The sequence below is a fragment of the Eubalaena glacialis genome, chromosome 20 (assembly GCF_028564815.1).
Source record: "Eubalaena glacialis isolate mEubGla1 chromosome 20, mEubGla1.1.hap2.+ XY, whole genome shotgun sequence".
NCBI lineage: Eukaryota > Metazoa > Chordata > Mammalia > Artiodactyla > Balaenidae > Eubalaena > Eubalaena glacialis.
Genome location: NC_083735.1, coordinates 5,314,789 through 5,335,832, shown reverse-complemented (window position 1 = coordinate 5,335,832; position 21,044 = coordinate 5,314,789). Strand labels below are relative to the sequence as shown.

The following is a 21,044-nucleotide window of genomic DNA, read 5'->3' as shown; positions in this document are numbered from 1 at the left end:
AGATTCTTGTTACATACAACCAAATCCCATTTCAAATGATATTCTTGAAGTAGTTGGTGAGATCACCAGAGGCTGAAATGAAATTCTTTAATGGTGGGGTCATAGCTATAAAAAACAAAAACGCCTCCCAAGCATCAAAGAACAGAAGTATAGGAGAAGCCTTGGGGGAAAGGAGGCAAAAGAGAGAAGAATAGACGCAAATTTTTAAAAAGTGCAGAAGTGACTGCACATAGCAGACGTGGTAAATAATGGTCGCAGGAAGGGCAATGGAGGAATGCAGTAATTCTTGTTTTCATTATAGCTGAGTCATTAATAAGATGAAGTTATGTATAGTATACTTTAATCAACGCAATAAATTTGAGTTTTTATACTTAAAACTGCTAACTTTCAGGAGTCCAGAAAATTCACTTATGAAGATAACCTTATTTCTTTAGAATACTGAATAAATGGCAAGTGCCTTTAAAAATAAAACTGGTAATACATATTATATATGGTTGATTTAAGACATGACATTACTTGTAATTTTTGAATAATTTATGTTATGGCATGACTTAATATATATTTTAACATATAATTAATAGAATGAAAAAAATTCTGGTTGATATTTTGAACTATCAAACTCAGCAATAATTGTGAAAATTAACTCTATGAGCATTAGATTTTAAATATGATAGAAAGTAATATGTAGTTAATAACTTCAGAAGCCAAAATCAAAGATCTTTTATTTCAGAAGACTGCTTGTGACTTAGCAACTGTATTTGGTTATACCCAGTAGTCTACATGTGCGGAGTTTGTGGAACATTTTTGTGGCAAAAAAAAAAAATTAACTTTGCATAGGTAAATGGCTACAGCGTGTATAATAAAACAGAAGAATATGAAACTGAAGATTTAAATATGAAAGGATCCAAAAATGAAAAAACATAACCAATTCCAGAAATCAACCTGATCTTCTTATATGAATGTGGTATGGAAAAATACACTTCATGGTCCAGATAATGTCTGAAGGAATACATTAGAACACATGCTTTACTTAATGTTGCTTCCTGCACATGACATGTCTTGATTTGTATTCTCTATATTGTCAGGTAAGAACATCCTACAAATCAACTGGTCCAACCTCAGACCTGCCTGAACCAAGATTGATCAGGTTTTAATGACCAATATGGTCAAAGAGCCTTGGGAGTGTCCTGTAGGAATACGGCTCACTCACAGATACTCTAACAATCCACTAGATGGGAAATAACGTGGCAGAAGGGAATTTAAGACATTTACCCCGGGGTGGAGGATAATAATTCCACAGCTCCAAGGGGAAGCGAGTAACCCCCAGGGAGAACACTTGTCAAGTATAAAATCTTTAATCATTCCAGATTACTATAGCTCCAAAATCTTACAGCTGAAAAAAATTTATCTAACTAAAAGAAACTTGTGTTTAAAAATAAACTATTATTATAAAAAAATAGCTTGAACTGAGGTTATATATCCGTTATTTATTATTTGATGGTGAATTTTTTCCCCAAATGTTAACCTGAAACTCTTCATTAGTACTAAAGGGGCTGCATATATTTAAAATTTGTGTTGGACAGAGTATTTCTTAAGAACCAGTACTCTAAACGTTAGCCAATCAAATTTTTGGAATCACCTCTACACATTCCATCGAGTTTTATAATTGCAGTTAAAACAGTTCATGTGACATCTGTAAGCACTTGTTGATAGATGAGAAGATAGTCGTTTACACCATGTATATTTCCAGCTGTTTTAAATTTAAATTAGCATTCTTTCCTAATTTCCCATCTTGATGCTATGGTGACAAATTCAGGCTTGTAAAAGCCTAGAATCAAACACAATTTTTAAATAATCCAGGTGTTTAACTATTCATTAATCTGAATGAAGATAGAAAAATATTTTCTTGTTTGCACATTTTTTTTCGCCAGTTCTGAGATATTTCATCCCACTTTCTCTCTCTCTAAATCCTATGAGGATCCTCTCTCTCTCTCGCTATTCCCTCTAGTTACCACTACCCAAACACTTAGAGTTGGTCAGGGGTCATTCCCAAAGTATTAACACTTTCAACAGTGAGAAGGGACAAAATGTATAGCCTTCTTAATAGAACACTTTATTTGGAATGTGGTTACTGAACAAGGCTTCTTGAAGTATTTACAAAATATAAACATAACATTTAAAAAGAATTCATCAGCAAGGCAAAGAATATTAGATATAAAGATACAAATTATTTTAACTCTAAACTCAACAGATTAAGGACATAGGACAAACTTATAAAGTCCTTCCATAGCCACGGGCTCACATTAATAATTATAAAAATTTTAGTCCACCTTAGTCTAGAAGTGTTCTTTTGATAAGCATAAAGTAATTTTTTTTAATTATAAGGGATTTCTGATTTCCAGGGGAGAAAACTAAACATGAAGAAAGGCAGTGCCTTATCACAAAAACAAAAGTTTTCCCTTAAATCCTTACTAGATTTTGTCTTCTGGATTTCATTGGCCAGAACTGTCCTATGGCATGCTAGCTGCAAAGAAAGCTGGGAAATAAACTTTTCTAAACTGGATACAGGAGACCTCAAACTCCGTTTGGTCCCAACTACATTTAAAATTTCCAATTAAACGTTTGAATTACACGAAGAAAATGAATAGGAAGCAGCAGGGCTTAGGCATAAATGATCAAGTCTGAGAGGAGAAAAAAGCTGTACTTCTGCACCCTGTGATATTTATAGGTGTTGCCAAGACCTCATAACAGACCAACCTTCCAAGAGCTGCAGCAAAAGGGAAAGGAAACATGTAAAGACAGAGAAGAATCATCCCTGCCTGATCCTGACCCCGTGTGGACCAAACCCTAGCTAAAGCGCCATCTTTTATTAAGCAAAATATGATGCTATGACCCAACAATTACTATTATTATTTTAGGTTATTATTATTATTTTGGTTTTATTATATTGTCTTTATCTTTTTGTTACGTATCAAAATGAACTTGGATTGTTAAGTTATAGAAGTTTCATAAGGTATTACTATTTATAGCTATTAGATTATGTATCTTTAATTAATGTGTTTAATTACCGACAACCCAGTTAGTATTGTTAATTTCATTAAAAATATTTCATACTTTGATACTTATTATTTGGCATTACCGCACAGGAGATGTTTTAAATTCATTGAATTTTAACACTGTCTGGGTGTTGTAATAGCTTTTTCATTGGCCTAGGTAACCAGTTGTCACTTTTTGCTTAAGTCTAAGTTCCTGTCTATATTTATGAAAAACAAGTCACTATTATATATATGTGAAACTTTTAAAGACATAAAACAGTTTACATCTTGGAATTTTATAGAATTGTTTTCCTCAGATTTTATTTAATACCTTAAACACTGGCACACAGAAGGCAATAACTGCTTGGTGAACAAATTAATAAATCTTAGAAAGTGACAGATACAGATATAAAAGCTACTCTTGCTATATGCGAGGTATCTATTTTATAGTCAAAATATGCCTAGAAATCTAGTTCTTTAGCTCACTCTGCTTTAAGTTATAATCAAAGTCTAAATAATTCTTCAGATCTAAGAACCTGATGTCTTTTCTATTTATAATTCAAAATGAAATAGATTATCATTTTGCCCACAATTATAATCAGCAAAATATTGAACTTTAATCAGAATAATTCATGAATAAGAACAAAATGACAACTGGGGAACAGAAGACGATATGACTTCACATGTTGGTGGTCTAGCTGTGGCCAGCTCAGCTTTCTCATGGTACATGCATTTGCTGGTGAGCTTTGATGACTAAATCATGCTGGAAGTTACCAAGAATTTCTATTGCTATTTGCTCACAATCATAATTGGAAGCAAGAAAGACAATGCCAAAAGTAAAGAAATAACATATTCAGGAAAAAAGCAAATAATAGGACCCTCTTCTACAAAAGAATGCTACTGGAGGGAAAATTGTTCCTTAAGGTGCCCTAAATAAAAGAAAAAAACGTATTCTTTCTCCAACAAGAGCCCGCAATCCCCAATTATTTAGTACTACAACATCTATTATAATCAAATTTTGATTAAATAGGAATTACCTAATTAAATAATTTTGATTAAATCATCTGGCCTTGAGAGCAAGTTATTTTGTTGAACAACTAAAGACTTATAAGGGCTATTATAAACTATGTTCATCTCTTAATTACCAATCTCATTGAATAGAAGTTTCAATAACTAAACGTAACCCAGATGTATTTTAACTATGCTTCAACTCCCTGCTGCAAAACATGTGCTATGATCCAAAACACCCTCTGCTCTACATGCCCAGGAACTTACTTTCTCAATTTCCTGAGAGTGCCTCATTTTCAAATATTCTTTCCCCTCATAAACTCTAGACAGATCCCCCCAAATTTTCTGATTACAAATTGTAGCAATGAATCAGTTTGACAAAATTATTATAAATTTTACATGTTGTCAAACACTGACTTCCTTCCTCACCACCAAAAACAAAAAACAAAAAATAAAACAAACAAACAAAACTGATGAGAGTTTGGAAAAAATTCTGGTTCTTCAAACTAAATGCACATACTATATATATATACTATATTTATGGATGCAGTGTATGCACTAAATTTATCAAGCCATAAACCAGCTAATGTTACACTAAAATTGAAGCCACCATAATATAAAAGCATCATTTATGCATCAAAATAGTGGGAAGATGTACTGAGGTGAAATGATAACAGAGATTGTAGAATCTGATTTTCCAAAAGACTTTAAGTTCAAATTTAAATTTAAGAAAATCTAATCTCACTATAAATGTTAACATTCTTTGTAACATGACATTTGTATTTTGTGCCACAAGGTGATATAAACAATGAATAACTCCCGTCAGTAGTGGGCATATATATTTTGTAATGAGCAACAGTTGTTTACAGTGTGTTTAAAAATATTTACCTGCAAAGTATTATGTATGAGTAAAAACATGTAATAAAGGGAAAGAAAAGAATGTGCAATTTATACAGAAGGGTATGTAACATGTGTCTGATATTTTGGTTTTTAATAGTGTTGCCATATCTATCAGCACCCTGGGGCATGTCATCAAGTGGGATACTTTGCTTTGGAGTGAAATCTTAATTTCTAAATCAGGAGTCTTTTTAACCTTCAAGGGAGACCATGATGCTAGAATTACTGTACATTTTTCCTACTGCACATAGGACAGGACAGCTCACATCGGTGGAAAAGCAAAGCACCTAGTTTAAAAAATGGATTTAATAAACAAAAGTGATAATAGTTTAGGCTTAGCAAAATAGAAACTGTTCTGAAAAAGACTGAACCTAAATATGGATAGACTGTAATGTTCCAATGAACTGGTAAAAACATGCACCTTCAGGGATTTATGTACCATTAGGTCCCAATGAAACTCACAGAAACACATACTGAAATCCATACTTATGATGTCTTAGTGATAGTTTATTAAAAATTAAAAGGTTTTAAACATATGTATATTTAACTGGAACTCTTAACATTCAGACTAATGGCACTTGACCGGTTGACATTTTATATAGCTAGCTTTTAAAACTCATAATCCATTCTCTAAGCAAGTATTTAATACTTATGTGTCACACAGAGTGCATATGGCTTAGCATATAGTTCATCTGAATATCACAGATTTAATGTTAGCACATCTCCTAGTTTATGAGTTACCATTCCAATTTTGAACAGAAAGTCAAATTTATATTAGCCTAAGTCAGTCCTGGGTGGAGGAAACCCATGTCCAGCCCTAAGAGGATTAGAGCTAATAAGTGGAACAAATCAGGCACGTGTGCTCTCCTCCCTCTTACCACTGTAGACACACTGCAGACGTGTCAAATTGAAAATCAACATTAAGGGCAACTTTAATTTAAAAAATTGGCACATGAAGGCAAAATTTGAATCTCAGGTGTTTTCTGCTAAAGGAAGCTTGAGGGTCCTTAGTGTGACTCTGTCCCCAGTTTAAGATTGCAGAAGAGCCTGCACTGTCAAGTAAGCATGACACAAAATGGTAACACCGATTTTAAACATTTCCATCTTTAATTCATTAAGTTATGCACCATGGTATCCTATACGACAGTAATATAACTACATACAGTCATCCCTTGGTTCCAGGATCTCCACAAATACCAAAATCCATGGATGCTCAAGTCCCTTAATCTATAAATGGCATAGAACAGTCAGCCCTCCCGTATCCAAGCAACTGGTTGGGTTGAATCCTCAAATGCGAACACAGGGAGCCTGACCATATGCTATGCTCGTGTAGCTGTGACACAAGGGTGTGTTTTCCTAAAGTAAAACAGAATAAGTCTCCAACTGAGCAGGCCTCGCTGCTACCAACGTTCAGGGGAAAAAAATCATTTGCACTAAAATTTATAATTATTTGCTTAATCTGTGTGTATAAAGCAGCTTCAAATTACCCAACTTTAAGTGTAATGGTTATGACTCATGAATAATTTTGGCCTTGATAAAATTCTAATTTGGCATGGATGGACATCAAAATGAAAAGACCTAGTATTCAAAGGGAACAAACAATGAATCACTATCATCCCAAAACTAAAATTTTGGCTCTAAGACAAAAGAATTTGTTTGTTTTTTAGGGAAGTCATAAATGTCAGGACCCGTATGCAAACATGAATCTAAAAAAGTGTTCCATTTTTCAAAACATAAACTTGGAAGAAGACTTTCAAAAGGATAAAGTAACGAAATACACACAACAGACAGAAACGAAAAAGAAGGAATTAAAAATATTCCATGTGGGCAATGCTACTGTAGTAAAGTAACCCATAGTGGTTTTAAAACAGCTTCATGCTGGTATTCGGTATTAACTATTTCCAAGGAACTTTGAGTGAGAGGAAATAACAAGCTCTTTTACAGATTATAGGAATTTAATCATAGAATTCACAGCAGCTGTGTGGTCACTCCAATTAAAAGAAAATCAAGACTATTTTCCTTAAGATTTCAGTCTAATGTAATTTGCCAAATGTATCCATTCTTTGTTTGGACTTGGGTGGGTGGTTTGATATTAGCGGGAAGAAAAGACTCCACTTAAGCATAAACAAGGAAAAGAAAAAATGTACTATTTTCTTGAGGATAGGTTATAGGGCCATCACCAACACTTCTTTTTAAGAAAGGTAATTATTTTTGCCATTTCCGAAAAAGGTATTAAACCTTTGAACACCAGCTGGCTGAGGAGGTGATAAGCATCTGCGTCCCGTCTTCCCAGTCAGTTCCCAGGAGGGAGTAAGCGTTGCCTGTCTCCAAGTGGCACCAACTCATATATAGGAGAATCTTCCCAAACAACCACAATAGCAAAGTCTGCTCTTTTTTTTTTTTTTTTTTTTTTAGAAATTTTCCACCCATTTCAAGTATTTAAGCAAGCTGGAAGCAAAAATATTATTAATTTTATGAACATTTCCTCTCCATATAAAAGAATATTAAATAAGCAATGTTATTTTAATTCTGTTTCTGACCCCCCAAAATAAGCATAGCACTTTTATTAGAAAAATAAATTAGAATGAGAATGAAAAATTACTGTGAAGAAAATTAGATTAAACTTTAAAATTGAATAATATAACTGGAGAAATATATCAGCATTTAAATATAAAGCATCCTTAAACCAAGAAACAAAAATTACTTTAAAAATAGATCATACCAGTACTGCATGTATGTAGGGATAATGTGTCTAGACTTATATAGATAATGTATTATCTAATTCTTTAATCATTTACATATTAGCTGAGTATCTATTTAGTGTTCAGTCCTTCCTTCCAGATTCAGTCAGCAAAGCTTCCTCTGTTTAGAAATATGGTATCTGATCAAAAGTTCCTAAAATACTCCAACTAACATCTGTATTGGAATCATAAGGAAGTGAATACTTTCAAGATGTTACTGAGTAAAAACATGTTCTTAGCTCTTGAAGAGCTGGGAGCTGTATCCACCACTTATTCTGAGTTTCCTCTTCCCATCTGCTCACACGCCCTCATCACCATCAATTGTTCAGCACCAAGAAATTCATAGTGTTTCCTGACTGCCTGGCAAACTGGCAGATAGAACCAGCAAATAAAATCAACTCTTGTGAGCAAATGAGGGAACTCAAGGAACCCAGACTTAGACTTGGAGATGGAAAGTATTTGCTCTAAGATTCATCTCAGTGACAGCACAGACCGGACACTTTATTGGTTGCCATTCCAGAAAAGCACCCCAAAGAGGCAGGGCAATCACACTTTCTGAACAAATTTACACAAGTTTAACTCTTCATATAACCTTCCACCATTACATTTTCATTACATTTTATTTGGTGAAAGTATATTTTTCATCTTTTAGCTATTCTGGGATGATTTCACTGTAATGCAGAATACATATTTATATCTCTCCCATGACAATTAATAATATAAAGACGAGATGTTTACACATGAAAGTAGCAATAGTCTGTTTCTTTAATAGAGATTTAAACTTGAAAGCATTTAAGCTTTGAAAGTATTCAGGACGAGTTCATGTGAAATTACATGGCATTATAATGCCCTGTGTACCGAAGTCCTTTTTACCCAGTGACTTAAGTATGCAGTTTAGGGCATGACTGTCATGCCCTATTCCTTGATTTGGTGGTCTAAGGCCAGAGCTGTCATCCTCAGGGACAGACACAAACCCTGGCACACAGGAGAGGTGGAAGCATATCATAAGCAGATCTACAATACATAGCCTTCCCTACACTGAATGATCAAACACTTTGGATTTCCCCCAACTGTCTCAAAATCAAACATCAACATTACATCCTGTTTCCGTACTGTAGAAATCAGGACAACTGCTGGTAAGCTTACAATAATAAAAAAAAAACCACATATAATAAATTAGGTGGGAAGGGGCTGAAGAATCACTCTGAAGAATATCACTGTTACTTCACATGCCTAGGACATAGTACTTATGTCTATGGTATTTTTCTGATGATGAAACCTATCTACTTAACAAAAAATGTACAGAATGCTTACTATATACCATAGTTCTAAAGGAGATTTCAAACACACACACACACATATATATTTCTAGCCTTCACCACTTATAATGCATGCATTACTATTGCATAAAAGGTGGTGAAAATGGTACTCTGGGGACCAAGTTTTAAGGTGAAACAAATTACAAAATAAATGGCTAATTAAAATCTTTACAAGTATAGAAATGGTAAACCACATCTTTCTGATTTCCTCTAAAATATTCATCTCCTCCCGACCTGTCCAAACCAGGACAATGTTGAAGCTAACCTTGTTGAGAAGTCTGACTTTTAAACTCTGAAGCATTGTTATTTACACAAGGCTGTGCATCTGAATATTCCCTCTTTCATTACGTCCATTTTATAATAGTTGTCTTTTGAGTTTGAGTAAATTTTCTGCCACATTAAAAAAATTTTATAACAGAAACTACAAAGTAATTGTGTCATTTACTTGATAGCTCATTTCTCCCCCCTTTTTGGTCTTACCATTAATAGGAATACTTGTAAGCAGATTTGAAGTGAAGGAATTGCTAGGACACTTCAGGGTTATCTCTCTCTGTTTCTTTTTTTTTTTTTTTTTAATTGCCAGCTGATTTAGGAATAAGTGTATGAACGATGGAAAATCTAGTCTCATATATCATGATTTTTTTATATTCTTTCAATAGATTGTCTAAAACATTTAGCTCGGCAAGAAAGAACACATAAGCCATTGATGGCAGCTTGAAGAACCATGAAGAGGTAGATGTGTGTGTGTGTGTGTGTATCTAAGCATGACCACTGTTTACATTGCTTGCTCTGTTTGGAATTCGAGCCAGAAGAGCAACGATGACTCTTATTAGTATATTTTATAAATGTTTCTGGATAGGATGGTGATGGGTGCTTACATAAGTTAAGCGGTCACCACTATCATCATCAGAAATCCGGAGCATATAGAGGAGTTCAAATAACGTGTATGGGTGGCCAACGAAGTGAGGAGAGCAGTCACTGCCAGACACCTCAAGGAAGCCTGCAGTTGAAAATGGCTTCTGGGAAGCTGCTGACCAGCTTCTAGCCACTTTTCTAGACATTTCTGCTCAGTGATGCCAGGTTAAGTTCCTAAAAACACCACTTCCAACATTTCATTGAAGAATCTTCAGTGGCTCCTGCTGCTTTCAACCCATTCTCAAACATGGGTCCCGCTCTTTGGTTTCTTACACTTTCTACAATATTCCCTTCTGTTTCCCTCGAAGCTCTGGGCTCTTCAGACAAAGGGGTCTGCTCCCAGTTGCCCGAACACCCCCTGACCGCAGTGGCATTACTAGCCTCTGTACTCTGCTCTCACACTTCAATATCCGAAATACCCCTCCCTCCCTCCTTTCCGTAACCAGCATCTACCCGCTTTTCACAGCTGACTCAACATCACCCCACCTTTCCCATGACTGCCCAGGCATCCCCCAGAAGCCTAGCCAACGACTTCTGGTAAAGCAGGAGACTCTTACAAAATCCCTTATACTGTCTGCGTTTATAGTTTAACTCATTTCTGGTATTTTTAATGAGTAAGTTTCTTGATTCCTGTTATAGACAGGAATCACTCACTCTACATTTTTTGTATCACTCACTGCATTGTAATTTCCTGCTTAGAACTGAAGCTGCCACTAGTGAGAATTAATTAAAATGCCCCTGAATTGAAGTAGATTTAAATATGAGAATTTGGAGTGAAAAGTACATAAACGTGGTTCTAATGGGTAAAATGGAGGTAGGGGTGTCCACAGGGCCTCCTTCTTGAGTCCTTCCATTTCCCTTCCAGGCTGTCACTGAGGCAACAGGTGACTGAGGAAGGAAGCCCTTTGGAAAAGAGCAGCTCTCCAATCCAATCCCTTACCATAAACCCTGGGGATTGCATGAACTTCAGATCCCAGAATTTCCAAGAAACCCAGTACATATACATTTTAATTCTCCCCCAACCCCCAGCAAGGTCTATGGCAGCATCTCATAAATACATTACTATTTTTTCAATGAAGTTTAGATATATTCAAACTTAGAGGATAAATAAAGACTATAAATAGCTTTATGTCAGATCAGATCAAGGTTATAGCACCAAATAATTTACGAAAATGAGCTTTGGGGTTTCAGAATTGCAGAAAAGGCATCATCAGGAATCCCTTCTAACATCTGAAAGCTACTAGGGTGCTATCAGTACCAGGAAAGGGTAAGAATCCACCGTCAAAAGGTATTTTAATTTAAGGTGCCTATTTGATTCTATGATGGATGCCCAATAAAGCAAATTAAATCAACACAACTTCTTCTCTCTCCAACAGTTAAACTAGGAACTCTGAAAAAAAAGTAAATCAATTGAGAATTGGAAGCACCTGAATAATCTGCCGGAGTAAATTTCAGAAGAAACAATTACACTGACAAATCTAAAATATTTACAATAAATTTTAGCGTTACATTATAAATCAAATGAACTATTACCTCTTATTGTTTAAAGTTCTCTGCTACACTGATATTTCTAATGTGAAAACTTAATGATACCTTAGTTCACAACTTGTACAAATCTGAAGTGACAAATATGTGTTTTGCAACAAAAAGTAGGCCTGTGTAGTACTTAAAGAATGCTCTTATCCGCCAGGAATGATGTAACAGGTGAAAGGGGGAACAATGTAATGTTTAGAAGTTGGAGGAAGTATCATGCCTCTGCAACTGAAGTCTGTTCTTTCCAAATCCAATTAATCCCGAGAGGTCACTTGACATAGTAAGATCACAATGTTTCACTGAAGTTATATTAGTGCAACTTAGAAACACTGTTCAATTATCATCAGGAATTCTTGTTAGGCCTCTAGTTCTGCAGCCATTCTTACAACAGTGCTATGGCTTAAGCCAGTTGTGATCTATCTTTAATCAGAGGGCACCACGTGGTGAACCCTGGAAGAAAGTCCAAGTTTCTCTCAGATTGTTCCACTGTGGGGAACGTGGCCTAAATAAAAGTAATGAGGGGGCCCTCGCTGTACAGCAATACTTCTCTCTGCCCCCTTGCACGCTGCTACAACTTACAGGAGGAAGTGGGTGTTTAGCAAAGCCCAAAGGCTCAAACCCATTACCACGCTTTTCTAAAATACATGCTGCAAAAGTTTTTCAAAAAGAAAACAGCTCTATTCTTGCCCCTGGTTGAGTCATTTGAGTCTTAGATTCGTCATCTTTAATTAAATATAATAACATCCATCTCCGGGAGATGTAGTGAAAAACAAAATGAAATTAACTTATAGATACTCAGGACATTACAGATATAACCTAATTATGTCAGACTCGGAGCCTCTAACATGAATTGATGCAGAGTGAGGTAAAGAGAGGAAGAGGGTTCAAAGGTTTCCACTTTCACAAACATTTCACATATCCCTAATAATGAACTTCCTTTCTAAAGATTGATGGTTGGTTACTGTGAAAAAGTACGGGTATCTGAAGTACATCAGAGAAATATCATGAAGCAACAAGAAGCACAGAGCAGGCTGCAAGTAAATGATTAAAAATTACAGCCACATTTATGGCCTATTTTACTTGAATAAAATTTACCTTCTCATTTCTAATGCAGGGTAATAGGATATGCAACTGTTAATTTTCCTTTAGGGATTGTAATAATACTTGTCAAGAGCTCAAATAGTTCTTTAAAGTTTAAGTCCTATTGATGCTGGACAGTTATTTTCCTTTTATGGGATGTAAATTTGTAAAGCTTATTTTACTTCTCCAAAGAGTCTTAAGTCTAGTAAAATCTTAGGTGACTTATGGAATAATGCCTTTAGCTTCCAGCATACATCAATGAAAACCAGTCTCTTCTCTTCTCTGAAGTGCTGTAGTCCTACAAGTAGGACCAACATTTTCCTATGGTTAAAATACTGATGCCAAGGTTAATTTCTCCCACTCCCTTACTTTTCATATTAATCAGTCACCAGACCTATGGGTTCTTCCTGTGTAACATCTCTTTCTTCCGTCTCCACTGTCCCCACTCTGCTCTATTTGTCACTTCCCTTCTAGACTATTACTGCTGTCTCTCAACTAGATCAGGCCCCCAGCAAAAGTCCTTCTGACCTCTAATCAATCCCGTAAATGATTTCCAATAGCCTTCTTACTACCTATGTCTTTCAGGTGCTTAAATCATGAATAACCCTCCAAGACTCACAGCAAGACTCCCAGCATTCCAATTCCTTAAACTGATTCAGGCCATATACATTGTGATGTCCATCCACCTTGAAAGCTTATTCTTATTTAAGAGTCTTCGCTGTTACTCTATATAACCCCTCAGCTGCCGTCAAACACTTCTACTTGCCCTCTCACTTTCTCACTCCATCCAAGACCTGAAAGGGATGCCTGTGTTTGATGTAGTCATCTGCTGGAAATTCCTATCCAAGTTACAGCTCAAGTTCTGCCCTAAGTCAAGGCACCCAGACCAACCAGGCCACATGGATGACTCTCTTGCCGAAACTTGAGGACACAGACATTGCTTTGGTACTCTTCCTCCAATAACTCACAGTACTTTTGTGCTTCAGGCTTTACTTTTCCTACCTGAGTTGCAAGCTCCTTGAAGAGAGGAGAATGGCTTATGTCTTTTAAGATGCCCCATGCCTAACAGATTACCCTGCAATCTCAAAAACTATGTAATGAATATGATAAAACCAATGAAATTAGTCATTGTTACACACCAGAGATACTGAGTGTAAGACTGTCACTGTGTGTGAGAATGACTTAGGATGCCAGTTAAAAATGGATGTTCCTAGACCCAAGTCCAGAGACTGGCTGTTCTCAGGTAAGGAAAAAAAAAAAAATTAAAGACCTGTAGGGAGTTCAGATGCAGTTAGCACAAAGATGATATTTTGAGAAACACTGCCACTGATTAATTTGAAACAGTAAATAAAAAAAAAAACAAATACCAAAGTGTGCAGAATTATAAATGATGAGAAAGAAAATAAGGCATGTTACAAAATAGTTGCCATCATTAGGAAGTTTTTTTTGTGATAGTCACCGTAAACCATATGTACTTTTACTATGTTAATTGAAAACAGCTATTCTCATTAAAGCAACTAGTGTTAATACTAAGCTAATCATTTTTTTTTGCATTTAAATTATAAACGTAGGGATAAAGTTATTTATGTAATACAGAAAATTAGATAAGTTACATTTGTCTATGCAATAATATTTGATCTTTTTGATTATTCACTTAATTGACACAGGATTGTAAATCTTTAAGCTTTCTTTTGTTGAGTTCAATCTTTATTAACAAAGGCATTTGCAATGTAAGATATGCTCTCCTTGCATTTATTACTCTAACAACCTGTAAGGATCTAGGTATTTAAACTCCCAGTCCAACCCACCTTTTGGAATAGAAGCATATTTCATGATATGAAGTAATGAAGTAATTCCTCCTTTTGTTAATCATAAACCAACCTTTCTCTTAAAACCACACTCAACTCCAACCAACCATAGTGAACTGGTTGTTCTCAGGTAAGGAAAAAAAAAACAAACTCTATCTAATCTCACGTTGGCAAACGATTGTAGTTAGTAATCTAGTGCTTTTTCGAGGTTTTGCAGGTTTCTTTAGTTTGATGATAATTTTAAATATTTCCTCTTTTATCCCCATCATGTGTAGTTAATTTTAATTATATAATTAGGCAATACTTTGCTTGCCTTACTTTTCTGATGTTGACTTGCTTGTACTAACATCCTTGGGAAAAACACTTTAGAAGTTTTTAGTAAGTCTACAACCATGAATAATTAGAAAGAGGAGCCTAATAACAGTAAATATAGGTCTAGAAACAAGGAGATCTGGCTTCCATTTGTGATTTTATCTCCAATTTTCTGTATGGCTTTGGGGATGAGGTGAAGAATGGGACGGCTAACCTTGGTTCACAGCCTGTGAGCTGTTTTCTATTTTATTTTAATATTAAAAAACACTTCTGAAGTGTAAATTACCAAAAATCTGCATTTATGGGGGATTATGTATATCTAGCATCTTCTATTCACCTTCTGAAATCTCTTCTTGGGGTTTATGTAAAGCACAGAAAATAACAATCAGCTCCCGTCCAGGGCTTACGTCCAAATGAGTGACTAGTCTTGTCCACTAGGGAGAGACATGGAGTCTTTGGACCACGTGTCTTGGCATTTTCACGGCAAGGACACAGCAGCTCGCCGGAGGCATTAATGACACGCCCTCTCAGGCTGCTACTCAACCACTGGGGGACACTTCGGTGCGGGAGTAACACTCCGCCTTGTGGTCTGTGGAACTCAGAGCCTTAGAACGAGGTGCCGTCACGTGGAAAAGCGTCCATACCGCATACAGAGTTATCAACCCATACTCACCATACAGAATATATAAGAGACGGTCAAATATGAAAAGCCAACAAGAATGCACAAAGATTCTCATGGCAAAGGGAAACTCCCATTACATCACCAGTGAAGACAATTTTGGAAACTAAAAACACATTAACTTTTATCCTCCAGCCGCATACAGACGTAAACACAGGCACACACGGGCCCATCCATCCATTCAGGATCCACCCAGCAGGCAGCGACTCTCACACAGGCTCTAGGCTTATCAGGACAGGCTGGTCCTTTCACCTCCTATTTCACGCTTTCTTGCCGTAAACCGAAGTGAGTTAACATAGGCAACAGGGAGGAGTTGCCTTCCTAAGTCATACTTTGAATAAATCGTTTGAGGAAACAGAAAGTGAATCGATACCATGAAATCCAAGGCATTTAAATTACAGGAAGTGTTAGTGGGTCTAAGGTTACATTTTTGTGGCATTTGAGGCCAGGAAGACTTTCTCAGGGCAATAATTACATCAATGTAAATATCTGCGTTGAAAAGTATTTCACAATGCACATAGAGCGCTCTTTTCTGCACTTTCATGTATATGTTTCTACTCCAGTTTTTTTTCTTCCCCCCTTGATCCCACTGAACGACAAATTCCAATATTTCAATTTTTTTTCCCAAAACTTAAACACAAAGGTATGTTGATTTTTCGAAACTCAGTCTTCTCAATCTTACAGCGTATTTCAAAATAAAACCGGGAAGGCAATTTAATTTGTACACATTCGATAGATGCTAATCAATAAAGTCAACTCAAGGGTGGCAGTGGCACACCCCGGGCCCTTCACTTGCCATCAGGTGAAATAAAGTGCTGCAATCTAGTTCCAGCCAGGGGTACTGCCAGTGTGTGAACCGAGACTTCCCGTCTTCTGTGGAAGATAAAACTGCTCCAGGAACTTAAGAACTCTTCTAAGCATACTCTCCATCCTTAGGTCAGTTCTGAACTTTTAAGGTAAATAGATACTCTTTCAGAAGGTCAAGGGAGAAGCGGGCACCAATACGATACGACACTTGAAAATCCGAGTGTCTCAACAGTCTCCTGGCAACATTTTTTAGGCAAAGAGTTAAACATCGCATTTAAAAAACCAGCAAGGAAATCCACCTTACTTTTCAGTACTTGACGACCGAATTTCAGAAACGCAGCGTTTACTAAGTTGAAAAGCCATGCCTGATGGTGATCGGAGATCCTGCTGCACCTCCAGCTCGACCAACTGCTCCGAGTGAATCTGCAGTCCGAGGCCCTCAAGCCCGGTTCCTAAATGCCACATCGGAGGAATTCTGCAGGAAAGCAAGCCCCGGAGGGCTGCTCACCCAAGCCCGGGAGCCGCTGGAGTCCCGCTAGCCTGCCAGGGACGAGCAGAGCCCTCCCGACGGCTTGCACTCGGGCTCTCCCCGCGCCAGGGTCCAGGCGCGCTCGGCGCACCGGCGGGGGCCGCCCTCCGGCGGCTGCACGAGCGCTGTCACCGGCCACCTTCCGGGCCCTTCGCTCGCCTAACTTGCTGTCCTATTTTCTAGGAAAACCTTCCTCCCAGAAACCCTACCCTCAGCGCGGTAACCGTGGAGCCCAGGCACACAAGGTGAAGCACGAGCCCGCCCTCTGCGCACGTCCCGGGTCCTCAGCGACCCGAAGCCCCCGCGGCCCGACCCCGCAGCGCGCGGGCGCGCACCCACCTTGGCCTCGCCCGCGTCCGGCTCCGCGTCCGAGAAGCCGAGTCCCGACTCGAAGGCGGCGGCGGCGGCGGCGGCGGCGGGCGCCCGGCGCGGACCCGGGAGCAGCGCGGCGGCGAACAGGGAACACGCCAGAGAGAAGAAGCCCAGCAAGTGCATGGTGGACGGGCCGCGAGCGCGCGGGGCCGGGCGCCCCGGCGAGGCTGCCTCGCGGCTCGGCCCTGTCCGCGAGGGCCGCCCGGGGACCCCGCGGAGCCGCGGCGGCGGGAGCGGGTCCGGGCTCGGCGCTCCCGACGCTGCGAGCCGCTCTCCCGGCCGGCGCCCGCGAGGCGACGGGGTCAGGGCAGAGCCTCACAGGAAACCGGACATCCGAGCGCCCAAGGCCGCGGCCCGCCAGGCGAGGCGAGGCGAGGCGAGGGCGCGGGAGGACGGCGCCCCGCTCGGCGGCTCGGCGCGCGCCTCGGGGAGCGAGGGGGGCAGAGCCGAGACACCCCGCGAGGCTCGGGCCCTGCGGCGCCCCCGGAGCCCGCGTGCCCCCGCCCTCGCTTCCCCGCGGCGGGGCGAGCCGGGCGGCCGGGCGGCGGAGGCGGCGGCGAGGCCGGGGAGCGCGGGGCGCGGGGCTGCGCGGCGGCGGGCGCAGGGGCAGGGCATGGCTGACGCGCCCTCTGCCTGCGCTTATGTGAGAGAAAGCGGCCGAGGGAGGGAGCGTGCCGAGCCCGGCCGCCCTCCCCTCGCCCTTTCCTCGGAAGCGGCTCCCCGCGCTGCGGGCCGCGCCGCCCGGCGCCCCTCCCCCCGCCCCTCCCCCCGCCCGCTCGCGGAGCGCGGCCCGGGGCGCGGGCGGCGCGGGCGGCGCGGGCGGCTCGGGGGCGCTGGCCCCGCGCCGGGAGGTGGCTCGGGAGGAGCGAGCCCGCCCTTTGTCCTCGGCCGCCGGGGGCTCCGGTCCGAGTCCCGGCAGCCCGGCCCTGGGCGCCCCGCTCGAGGGGTGGAAGGAGCCCCGCACTCGACAAGGGGCGAGAGAAAGCCAGCCCCGGGCGGAACCCCCGCCCGTTGGGCCACGCGGGGCCCGGGGCAGCCGAATGAGGGCAGGCCGCGGGGGGAAGGCCCGAGAGCGCAGACTCGACTCGGGCAGATGCGGAAGGAGCAATTGGCTCCTCACCGAGACGCTTCGGCGCGGCGTGGCTTTCAGTGAGAAAGGGAGTGACGGAGAGACACGTGTTAAGCACGCTGTCGTCGGAAGCGACAAATGCGGAAGGCGACAGCATCTCCTGGTTGGCGAGGCACCCCGGGGCCGGTTGCCCGGGGTGGAGAGGAGGCTTTCCCAGCTGAGGCAACGCTCTGCAGGTTCTGAAACTCCCCTCCCTCCGGTTTACTTGAAGCCTCGGTTCCGCCCCGGACGGGAGCCCCCGCTCTGCGCGGCGGTCCATTGCCCGTTTGACGGTCAGCATCGCTGAGAAGTGCTTCCTCCCATCTGCCCGTTGCTCTGCCTTCTGGACTTTACACCGTAAAGCGAATCTAACATCCTTATGTGAGTTCTTCACATACTTTGAAAGCACCTGTCGTGTTCTCCCTACGCTCGTGTTCCTCCCCGCCCGCCCCTTTTTAAAGACAGCTCCAAGCTCCCTCATCCACCACGATCTAGTTCTCCACGTTCTTCACAGAGTGCACGCCCCAGAACGGGACCCAGGACTGAAAGGGTTCCAGCAAGCCTGCAGAAAGGGCCTTCCTTGTCCAGACATCATACATGAGCTGATGCCGCCTTGGATGGAGTTTATTTTCTGGCAGCCAAATCAGCGTTGACTCACACTACATTGAAAATCAACTGAATTCCTCAAAAATGTTTCGTGTGTACTACTGTTTAGTCACGTCCACGTTACCCTACATCTGTGAAGTTGGTTTGCTGTGCCCAAGCTTTGAGCTTCGTTGCTTCTCTTCGTCAGGTGCTGTCCTCTCAGAGCGAGTCCATCATCGTAGCTGGTTGGGGTGTTTGAGGGTGCTGACGCTGTCAGGGTAGTAGTTCTCCCGCTGTCTTCCTGCTTCTCTGCCTATTTGATTAATTTGCCATATTTGTCTTCAGAGACCGATAAAGCCCTGGAAAGGGAAGAGCTAAGGACAGATCTGGGTGGGATTCAAGTAGACGCTGGAGCTTCCTTTTAACCATTCCCTATTCCACTGGTTCTCAACTTTGATTGCGCTTGGAATACCGAAAGGAGATTTCACAAACACGCATGCCTGAGTGCACCGTCAGAGATTCTGCTTGATTGGTCTGGGGTAAGATGTGAGCATCAGCATCTTGATAGGCAACCAAGTTGAGAATCTCAGGTGTTTCCACCACTCCCGGAGCCTCGCATAGGGCGAGGACTGTGAAATCAACAGAATCAGAATGTGTCGTATTGAGTATATTGTTTGTTTTCTTTGAAATACAGCAGTAAGCACATACAGACTTTATTTTTTTTCCCCTCTCAAAAATGTTATCTTCCTACTACAGTTATTATTTTAAGTAAAGGAAATCCTGCAAAAAGTATACCTGAGTGGGGAAAAAGAAATCAAAACTCCCAGAAAACAGTCCTGCGTTAGTTGTTTCAGGGCTTCTTTGTTTCTTTGTTTGTTTGTATGTTTTGGTGTTGCTTGCTTACCCCCTAGAAAGTGTTTCCTACCACCAGCACGCTCTGATGCGTAAGAAGGGCCTTTTTCCTGGTTTGTGAGTCCAGCACTAGCTTCATACAGGACCTATTTTATAACCGGGCTTCTAAAACGATGATTTTTTCAAAGAGTGTTCCTCAGTGGAAGGAAACTGAGGAAGGGGAGTTAGGGAGCGGGGCTCCTCTTGTCCTCTCCCCAGACCCCAGTCAGAGTGACACCTCTTGTCTGTCTTATGTATTGGGTTTCTGTTTTGTTTGAAGGCACATAAGGATAATACTGTATTCGTTCTGTGTTCTCCAGTATCCATTCGGACCATCTTCTTTAGTTCATTTATTTCTGATTTCCGTTATTCTGCTCTCTTGCTTCTTTAATTTTACTTTGTTGCTGTATTTCAAACTTCTTTAGTTGAATTCTTAGATTGGTTGTCTTTTGTCTTTCTATTTTCTGATGAACATACTTTAAAAGTATGTTTCCATCTAAGTTCTGCTTTACCTGTGTATTTACCACTTTTGGCCTGTTGTGCTTTCTTTGCTGAACAGTTGTAAATTTATCTTAATTTCCTTATGATTTTTTTCTTTACCTGAAAAGTTATTTTATTTTCTTTTTCTAGTTTACAGACTGATGGAATTTTTGTTATTAATTTTTAATTTTATATTTAGTTGTATTATAGATTATGTTGATTTTAGAAATGCATTGAGGCTTTCTTTGTGACTTTGTACGTGGTCAGTTACTGGAACTCATTCTCTGTGCGCTCTCTTTTTGTTGGATATTAAGTTTGGGCTTATTAATTATAGTATTCAAATCTTGTTTGGAAGTGGCTTGTTAAAATCTCCAGTTATAATTATTGACTTTATTTTCTGGTTCTAACTGTAATTCTTTCAGTTATTTCTTTATATAATTTGATGCTATATTGCTAAGTCCGGGAGGTTCATGATGACTGTATCTTTTTGATATAATTTTCCTTTTACTAGTGTATAATGTCCATTTTTGTAACTTCTGATGATTTCATTTGAAATTCTACTTTCTCTAGTATTAAAATCTTAGTCTTTGAGAATTGAGACCATCTGTGATCATGACTTAGATAAAATGATGGAAACTTAAGTCAACATGATTTAGTTGTTCCTTCTAGGAAGCTTTAGCCTGGGAAAGATAAGATTTTAAACTAATAATTAAGTCCACTGTTTGCTTCAGGAAATGCCCACAAATCTGTATATTGAAGATAGCAATCTCACTCTGACAAACAACCTGCTTGTCAATGACATTTTGTTTATGAAGACCCTCACTGCCCTGTGTCAGCCAGTCCTAAACTACTACATCATGAACTTTGCCCAGTCCTACTCAGTTCTGCACTTTTGCAGACCCACTTTAACCTACTCAAGTCCAGACCCCAGAGTCCTACAATTAT

The 21,044-nt window shown here is 40.2% G+C and overlaps 1 protein-coding gene across 2 annotated transcripts in view; it reads right to left on the bottom strand.

The window, feature by feature from the left end:
* VEGFC (vascular endothelial growth factor C) overlaps positions 1 to 17,567 on the bottom strand; it is a 106,398-nt gene extending 88,831 nt beyond the window's left edge. The window contains exons 1-2 of one of the 2 annotated variants that reach the window (XM_061177259.1): positions 17,003 to 17,093; positions 16,439 to 16,609 (exon numbers count right to left, since the gene is read on the bottom strand). Coding sequence is in view for 1 of the 2 variants with exons in the window: in XM_061177258.1 (XP_061033241.1) it covers positions 17,003 to 17,158 (156 nt within the window). In the remaining variant the exon portion in view is untranslated. Of the gene's footprint in view, positions 1 to 16,438; positions 16,610 to 17,002 lie in introns of both variants that reach the window. The other variant, XM_061177258.1, reaches the window with a different exon arrangement.
* Between the last annotated feature and the right edge of the window lie 3,477 nt (positions 17,568 to 21,044).